At 40.3% G+C, this 9,873-nt stretch overlaps 1 protein-coding gene across 1 annotated transcript; it reads left to right on the forward strand.

Annotated features, from left to right (window-relative positions):
- The first annotated feature begins 415 nt into the window (after positions 1-415).
- Positions 416-1,944, forward strand: fancf (FA complementation group F). Its single transcript, XM_084734334.1, has 2 exons — positions 416-463; positions 745-1,944. The coding sequence occupies exon 2, from the start codon at positions 797-799 to the stop codon at positions 1,817-1,819; it is 1,023 nt and encodes a 340-aa protein (XP_084590460.1). The 5' UTR covers positions 416-463; positions 745-796; the 3' UTR covers positions 1,820-1,944.
- Positions 1,945-9,873: the final 7,929 nt, after the last annotated feature.

A 9,873-nucleotide genomic window follows, 5' to 3' on the forward strand; every position in this document is an offset into this window, starting at 1 on the left:
TGAGAAATGAGGCATATTCATTTGTTTGTTTGTTTCATTGTTTGTTTACTTACCTACATATTTATTTATTTTGTGGCAATATTTTGCTGGCTTTTATTTTGAAGGAAAATACATTTGCAATTGTCAGGGCCGTGTCTTGAAAGGAACCCCAGATCTGTGAAAGATCTCGCGAGAGTTGTCATTTGGACCTCAAACATGATCTTTCCCTGACCATAGATTTTTGTTTGATTGGGGTTTTTGTGTGTTTGGTTTTTGCCCCTAAACCTAGCCATATCTTAATAACAGCATTCTCACACTGAAATTGTATAAAGTGCCCGATGAAGAAATGATGAGTAATAATCTCGCGAGAGTTTAACAAATCAAAGGTTCCATTCAAGACACGACCAAACTTCATACAAAAAACGCATGCGCAGTGGCGACGCGGTACAAACAGGCAGCTGGGGCGCATTAAAGGAAAAGACAAGTGAGTTCAACAAGCTATGTGTATTTCCACTAAGTATTCTTTTACAACAGTGCCATAATCGCTTTGGTGCATAGCTTTTGGTGTGACTTACTACGACATTTGTTAGAAAGGACTTTGTTTCGAAACTTGCCACCGGAACGTTATAGTTTGTTGACTTGAAGTTGTTTGAACACAGCTAACTTATGGCTAATCTGCTAGCTAGCTTAGCTAGCAATGTTTTAGCAGCCAGTTTTTCGTTAGCGGAGGACAGTTTGGGTGAATGTTGTGTCTGTCCTCCACAGTGAGTGTCCTCCAGCGGCTCACAGGCTGAGCTGTGAACGCAAAGAGCGCCACATGGAGGCGGTGCTGAAGAACCTGTCGAGTACGGCGGAGCTGCTGGCAGTGGCAGCGCAGAGCGGTGTGGTGCAGCAGTGGGATGAACAGACTCTGTCAAGAGCTTTTCACTGGGCTCAGTACTGTGAACACGTCTGTAACAGGTTTCACAGTAACCCCGCCATGAGGAGGATTGTTGAGAAGCAGCTGCAGCTCACAAATGAAAATCTGCGCGCTGCTTTCCCTGGATACACAGAAGTCTGCTTCTCTGACCTCTCCCGGTGTCAACACTTGCTGCTTGTTGGGCTGCTGAACAACCCTGAGCTGCCTGTCTCAATCATGAAGATACTCTTTGACACTACAAGTCCTGTAAACACGCAGCAGGGAGAGTATGAGAATGTCTCTGGCCTCTGCAGCCGCATCATTCAGTGCAGATCTGCCTGTAAAGTCCTGAGTCCTCTCACAGACCTGTCAGTTGGTGGTGCTGATGCTGAAGTTCAGGGGGTGATGCTGATGGAGAGGCTGGGTGCACTGCTGAGCCAAGACTGCCGGGCAGAGCACTTTTTAGACTCCATCCTCCAGGGATGTGAAGGAGATACAGGACATTTCTGTCTGGTCATGGCTGCAGCTCTGCTGACAATGAAGAACTCAGAATCACAAACTGCTTCGCAGGATTTTCTCCTGGACTGGCTGCAGAAAAAACACAGTGTGCTGCAGCACATGTGTTCTACACTGCCTAATGCACTTCTTATAGACCTGGCCAAAGAACATAGGAAGTTCAGAGATGCATACCATGATGTGCTGAAGAAGTGGGCCTCCGATATGGATTACAGTGTAAATGAAGGTGAATGGGTTCAAACCAGCACAAACAGAACAGTGTCATTCCAGAGACTGACTGAGCACTTTCTGGCCTTGTTTGAGGCCTGCCCCTCTCTCAGGGAGGATGTAGAAAAAGAGCTAAATGCTTTGAAAATTTCTGATGGAGATTTTGATGTAAGAGGTCTGAGTGTATGGGGAGACCTCCTGTCAGCATTGAACAGGTGACTGTCAGTCCTGGGGTTTCTTTGGAGCTGCAGGAGATCAACAAAACACAGCTAAATTTGTATGTCTGTTTATATATTTATGCAATGTTTGACTGAGGCTGTGTATTCAATGTCAAAACATTTTTTTTATACCAAACAATATATGTCCACAGCACCAATTATTGGAAGCTGTAGTGCTCAAAACTGAGAATGTCCTGTTGTCATCAATAAAAATAGCACCTGGAACACAAAGATTCAGCATCTGGAACTATTCTGGGACAACAGAGGAACATATTGTTAAAATGAAATTGTTTTCTTTATGCATAATGGAGTACATATCATTTTAACTGTCAGGTGTTCAAATTTCAAAATAAATTGAAAGTGTGTATATATAAATTTTCACCACAGTATACCGATCAGAAAAAGATTTGCATTTACACTGAGTTTGCAGTTTTTATTCAGATCAAAGTGCGGGGACTTCATGGTGGAATGAAAGAAGTGTCTACTTGGGACAATGGCTGTTAAGCCTTGGATGGTTGAAAGTAGAATTTGGGATAGTTGCAGAAGGAAAAATGTTCATTTGAGCCCTGCTATCAATAACTGAAGGCTGACTTCAAGATTTCTTCTGATGAGCCAGTTTCAATCATAATTTTGACATCTATATTTTATCTATATAGATTTTTTTTTATCTATATCTATATTTTATGTAGGAAAAGTTCTTACAAAGTTGTAAACTGCTTTGGTTTAGACAACATTTAAGAACCCTTGGTTTCAACAGGGGAAGGTATCATTTTTATTATTAATAGAAAAATAGCCTTCTTCAGTGCAAAAAACACAGAATTCACAGTCATTCACAGAAGTTTTGTTAGTTACAGCTCTAATTGATGACAGTGTTCTTAGAACTTAATTGGATTTTTTTTTTTTATCCTAAAAGTTTTGCACAAGCCTGTTTCTTTCACACTACAAACACTTATGTTAAATTTATCAATTCACCCTGTAATAATGATTTTTTTTTCTTTTTTGATGTTAGTATAATTGGATATTTGTTAAAAATGCACAGCTTCCAGGGTGTGGACAGATGGTCGCAGCACGTGACCTGACTGAATTCAATTGAAAGTAATTGTCAGACAGTGAATAGTTTACACTTTATAAATTGGGCTCTGGAGATTTAAGGCTCCATTTAACATCATAAATCCCACCTTACAACCAAATAATTCTGGATGTGCTGTTTTTAAAATCATTCTATAGCTGTTGATTTATGAGGTCCTGAAAAAAACAATTCTGAACATTATTTCCACATTGTGCAGATGGGTTTGATAACAAATTGGTTTAAAGGACAAGAAGCTGTAAAGAAAATGAAACAAGCAAAGAAAGTGAAAACAATGTGTAATGATCCAATTTATCCTTTACTAACTGTGCACACCTTAAATAATTGGCACTTTCTCACACACCATCTGTCAGCATTGCCTTTTCGCCACAAAGCTGTACTCGGGTCTGAATCTAAAGATTTTGATTGGCTTACTGCCAGTCATGTGACTCGACTGCCAATTCACGTATCTCAGACATGGCCCATGTGTCAGAGCACCTCTGTGGCGAGGGATCAGTTAGTCAGATCAGGCGTCTTCAATCAAACCCTCCACAATGGCTGGTGTGTGACATAACTGTGGCGGACAGCGGATTAGAGAGCGTGCGGAGGGAAACACCAACACGACCACGGCTCATTTAACACACCGTGAAAGCAATTCACGTAGAGACAGACAAGGGTCACTGAGTCAGGGGCAGCAAGTACACAACCAATTTATTTCCAACCAATAAAGAACATATGCATGTGGCTGGATGGAAACCAGCCGTGAATGAACCAATTGCACCTGCTTCCATGTAAGAAATACATGCAAAATTTAGATTTTCATCATGTTGATGTAGATCAGATTGTAGCCAGTTGGGTATAGAAGAATTTTCTCAGAAACTCAGAAAAATGAATTAGGGACAAAGAAAAGACATTTTTGGAGTTTATTCACCAAATTAATGATCACCAACCATTGTTTATTCAGGGAAATCTGACTGAGCACTTACCTTTTTTACAGCAGTGCCCTGAGTTCACATTCATATGGGCTAAAAGGATATACGATATATCCAAGCAACCACAATAAAAACAATAAAATGATGAAAAAGTCAAACAAAACATAACTAGCAGACATGTCAGAAAAGAAAGATATATTCCAACAATAAAATGTTGAAAAGGTCGAAAGTAAATCAGGACCACTTACATGTCCAATTTCAGTACAGGTTGAATTTTGTTCCAGTGTTGTTAATGGTAATTTCCATCCTCCACGTGTTACAGAGCAGCACGTTATCATTGAGCCTCTCTGGGATTACACTGATAATATTTTTCATTTTTAGATTTTGTGTTGCTTGCTCTTCACAGCCTTACACATAACTGGCAGAGTGTATAAGCAGCCATGGTGATGATCAGATGTGTGACTGTCTGAGTCCAATAAGAAAACTGCAATCCAGTCCTCTGCCTGTGTCTGTCTGCACTGAAGAAAAACATATTTTACCCATTATTTATACATGATAAATAGTGATTAAAAGTAACTAAGTACATTACATTGTACTTTACTTGACTTAAGGGGTTTATGTAGCGATAGTAACCTGCGCATCTACCTAAATGAAAAAAATAAAATTAAATCATTATGAAAAAATCAATAATTTGACATACAATGTTAATTTAAGAATGAGTTTAAGGATTTAAAAATTATTTTATTGCTCTTGCAGAGCCTATGCTCAGAACTGCAGCCATAGCAACAGTCACATTCACAGTAATGGTCAGTGGTCTGCTACTCAGAAATAAAAGATGTCAGAATGCTGTAATTGACCAATCAGAATCAAGTATTTAACCGTGTTATAATACAAACTGTGATTTTACTAATAAAACGTATTATTATAGATTAATCTCCCCAGCAGTATGTACAATAGCTGAATTTATCTCCACCTTTACCAGCATATTTTTTACAATGTGATATTACTACTTTAGCTTCAGTAAAAGTCCTGAGTATTTTTTCCACTGCTGATAGAGCTACTGAGGAGGCTACCAGGGTTTTCTCTTTCTCAAACGTTTGATTTAGAATATCATAATTTTTTCATGTATTCTAAGTGCAAAAAAATCTGAGTACTTCTTCCCCACTGAGGATAAACACCCACTTGTCTGACAACTGCTAATAAAAAAGAAAAGCCCATTGTTGTCAGTCTTTTTACTGCCAAAGATCCTTTATTTTCCTTTAACAGGGAGCTGTGTTACTTGAATATAAATACCTATTTTCACTTCCCACTTGTTAGGTATTTAGACTACCTCTCTAATATAAAGCAGTAATTTACCAAACAGTTATTTTGACACGAATTGCTCTCTGTTCTTGACCTACGAAATAAAATTACAGGGTTGTCTTATTGTATCACTTCAAGCAGCAGGAGGTCGACACAGCGAGATAATATCCACCACCAGCCCACTTTAAATGTGTGGCGTTTGCTTACAGACGTCTCTTAAGTCTGTTAACTGAAGTGGCAGCTGACCTGCTGAACACTAAATTTAGTATTTGTGAGGAAATCTCATATTTGGACAGCGTACAGTATTTCCTCTTCTTACATCATTTTTTTTTTATTCTCTCCAGTGTGTTATTGTTGTGTGTCAGCGTGGGGTGACAAACTGCAGTGAGACGTGCTGAGGGCGACTGTTGTTCTGCAGCTTCTCGAGGGGTCGTGAAGGATAGCATTCATTAAAACTCAGCTCCAGCCCCCATCTGGTGGTGTGAATAGGGAGTCCTCTTAGGGGCGGGGGGGGGGGGGGTAGAGCCCTCCCTCGGCACGTGCCTAAGCCGCTCCAGCCTGCTGGCCCTTGTCTGGCCCTGGTGACAGATCACAGAGGCAGGAGGGCCCCTCAGCACACCTGTGTCCCACTCAGAGAGATGCTGATGATCAGCGGCCTCCATCATCAGGCATGAACGGAGGAGGAAGAGGGACGGATGCTTTAATTTGAAGCTGTGAGGGAAAGATGGAAGCTTTATTGTGATAGGAGAGGCGTTATCTTTCATTTGAAATGTCGGTGCAGCTTGTGAAGAACAAGATGATAGAAATTCACATCGTCCTCTTCAGGACATCCCATAAAAACTGCACTGTCAGACACACCAGCGAGCTGCTGCGGTTGCAGAAACACTGCTGTTTTTTTGGCACACGAGGGGACAGTGGGAGGGGGTTGATTTATGGAAAAAAAAAGCCAGTGACTGCTGTACATAGTGGTAAACTAAAAAGAACAGGAGTGTCACAATTCCCTGAATCCACGATTTGATTTGACAATTCAATTTTCAATTTTCCTGAACTCCTAATACGTGACAAGACTAAAGGGTTTGTTGTAGGATGTGATCCTGTCTCTGTGCCAGCATGTTGGTGCAGTCACAGAAACTTGCATGCTATAAGGGGAAGTTAAATGTAGAGGAGTTTTGAACTTGTATGAAACTGTCTCTGTTTAATACTGATGCTTCTATATGTCCTACAAACTAGACCATCAACAAGATGATCGGCTATTTCTGTATAATTACTCTCATTGTGTTTGCTTTCAACAGTTAGCAGTTTCAACTGCAGTGAGTTTACAAAAACTTAAACAACACAAAACAGTTCAAGTGGGTTATTTTATATATAATTTTGTCTTGCGGTAGTGGGAAAAATGTTGGAAAAGATGTGGACGTCAGATGCACAATACTAGGAGAAACCTAACTGAAACACTGAAACAATCATATTGAGCGAACGGGGTGTAATATAAAGTTGTTATAATCCACAAAAGTAGAATGACATCACTAAAACAGAAAGCTAAATGAGACGTACTCACAACAAAAACAGAAAATCAATCAGCAACTATGATGTGACATAGGCCAAATGATGAATTGATTCACCCCAAAACTGCAGAATAATTGATTATCAAAATAACTAATCCTAATGGTGATGACATGTAGTGATCAGAAATACAATTATCAAAGGTGATGCTATCAAAAATGGAGAATCACCCTGTTGTTGCCCAATAAGAAGTGTCAGTGTAATTTGTATCTATTTTATGGTCTCTTTTATCATGTGAAATAGAAATATGTGCAAAGGATCAAATTACTGCGAGCTGTCACATATTTTCACTTTGTATCTTCAAATTCTGTCTTCATTTTATCGACATTTGAAAGCAAAGCAGCGTCAGAAATGAGCATATCGTGTAAAATCTTATCAGCCTCTCGCTCTTTGTCTGTGTGTGTGATACGAGCATGATATGAGCATGCTGTAGAGAGGAGGGTATGAAGCTGTCAACGCAATGTGATATGGGGGAGGGGAAGTGGAAGGACCTGTGATAGATTACCTCACATGCAACTGTAGGAAACCAGTTCTGTGGAGGAAAAAACAATTGGATGTAGCTTTCTTCCTCCTCGTCCTCTGATGGTGGACGATGCACTTCTCACTCAACATATGGCGGGTCTGAAAACATAGCATCACTGTTTCCCTGCCTCATTACTATGGGTGAAATTAAATATAGTTTGGAGCTGATAAATGTTTCAGTATGCACAGATGAAAATAGTGATGGCAGCACACAGCTCTTGCTTTTGGGAGCTAAACAAGATGGAGATGTTTTACAGTGGACGCCATTTGCATATCACAAAAGGGAGGGAGGGTTTTTTTTCTGTCTAAACTGAGCATCTGAAGCAGAAGCTAGTTGCCAAAATAAGAACATGCCGGAGAGATTCGGAAACAGTTTTGGAAACATTGCAGTCTTTTTTTTAGAAATACGAGTTTCAGAGCTTCTTTAAAAGTCCTGAGTATTTTTTTAATTCAGAGAGTATCATTAATTTGTTATTAGCCTTGAATACTAAACAAAATGATGTTACTGCCTACACTGTACTGAAGAAAATCTCCCTCATCACATCACATTATGAGTGGTTAAAAGATATAATTAATATCTATTTAACCTCAGAAAACATTAAATGTATGTGAGCTAATTAAAAGAATATTTTCAATTTCAAAGTGGCAGCATTTCCCTTCTTGTTTTTGTAACCAGGACCTGATGGTGTTGAAAGATGTGCCCTAATGTAGCTCTAATTATGCTAAATTTGTCATTATTCTATTATGTATATCCTTGTGGTTTTGGCTGGCCTGCTTACCTTTTACATGTTTGCACGTTTCATTTTTAATTTTCAGCAGATGAGACTGAGACTTTGTATTTTTCCTTATTATTTTATGTTTCACTGGCTAAGGCTCTTGCCTATGTGTTTAATGTCAATCCAGAAATCCACTAACAAGAGACACTGTATTACATTTTCATTTTGTAATACTCTTAAGTTTGGAAGTGTGTTCTGTGTGTTTTCTTTGTTTTGTTTTGTTTTACTCAAAAAATAAAAAATGGAGATATTTGCTAGCTTTGGAGACTGTATTTGTACCTTTCTCTAGTGATAAAATACTGAAAAAAATATACATTGGTTTCAGTTTACATACGCATGTTAGTGACTGAGGAGCACAGACATATAATGTCATTACTGATGAGACAGACGGATTCGAGGTGCCAAGCTCTCCATTAATAAAGCAATTAGCAAGGGAGGAGAAGGAGGAGTGTGTAAATTCAATTGACCGGAGGTATTGTAATCTCATGCTGGAGGGTGTCATAAAACAGTAATTATTCCGATTCTGCTTTGAAATTTTGGGTTATAATGACTTGATCCTTTGGCATATGAGGGAAGTTGAATTTTAGATTGTAAATTAAAGGATATTCAGGCAGCAGAGTGGAGAGATTGCTGTGTACAATTTAGGCTGCAGAAGAGAGAGGGGATCAGGAGGATAATTGCATGCAGGCTGAGTCCCAGGGGAGGAGTGCAACCCCGTCATCAAACACTCATTCTGGCTGGGCCTCATCCCATTACAGTCCCCCTGGAGCCAAACTGCACCTGCCCCACATACTGACAACTACTCAATCCCCTTCACGATTACACAAACAGCACCAACAGCATCACAATGACTAAGTCTGAGGTGCTGCAAAAAACACGGAAAAATGAGGCTAGAGGCAGGTGAATGCTGGGAGAATTTCCACTTGTGAATGAAATGTCGACAGCAGATTTTGTCCAATTACCGCGCACCCCAACAGGCACGTCACCGGTTCAACAGCCATGACCACTCCGGCTGGTTAGGCATGAGAAAACATGTTCCACGTGGCTGGTGACACAATTGTGTTTTCTGTCAAATTAACATGTGCACCATGGATCAGGTGGTGGTGAGCGTTAATGGTTTCCCTCCTCAGCCAGGCAGATAATCGGAGGAGAAACTGAGAGTTATTGTAATTGCTGCCAGTGCTGCTCCTGGAAGTGTTTCAGACATGGAGCTGCTTCCTGTGATCGAAGCATCAGTTGACACTGTAGACTCACACTGCTGCTGCGCATTAAATTGATTCAGACTGTCCATCATGTGCATAAGACCGACGGTCAACACCTTAACTCCCACCTCAACAAACTCCACGCCTGTCTATCATTTCTTCTTAGGTGAGAAGGGAGTTGCGAAGACGTCATTTGCAAGATTTTTTTCTGCACATATTCATCTTGTCCTACAGTCAGACGAAGGTGGAAAAACTCACAACAGTGAACACCTTCAAGAAGCTGGTCAGACCTCTGATGATCAGACTCACACATCAGAGGATGTTGCTCTTATTTTCTATATCTGCACCATATGACTCATTCCCACCTACTGAGGCTGACAGGCACAGTCAGAAATCCTGGTCTTTGATATGTCCGGAGTCTAACGCACCATCGAGCCGTTCTGCTGCAGGGAGAAGCTCAGAGTGATGCATATAAATGGATGGACGCCATGATTCCCTGAATTATTTACCACCTCACTGATGGGCTGCAGTTTGTTGGCCTACAGATCGGTGTGTTGGACAAACTGCAGAGCAGCACTGAGGCACCACAGAAGGTTAGATCACCTTTCATGTTCACTCTGCGCACCTCTGACTTCAGATTTAATTGACTGGTCATTCGTTCTCTCGTTCTCTAATATGGGGTTCAACAGCAAAGG

Source organism: Lutjanus erythropterus, chromosome 13, assembly GCF_056507025.1.
Source record: "Lutjanus erythropterus isolate fLutEry1 chromosome 13, fLutEry1.hap2, whole genome shotgun sequence".
NCBI lineage: Eukaryota > Metazoa > Chordata > Actinopteri > Lutjaniformes > Lutjanidae > Lutjanus > Lutjanus erythropterus.

What these genes read in the sequence shown, in the direction of transcription:
- fancf (XM_084734334.1), top strand. Translation starts at nt 797, where the DNA reads ATGGAGGCGGTGCTGAAGAACCTGTCGAGTACGGCGGAGCTGCTGGCA.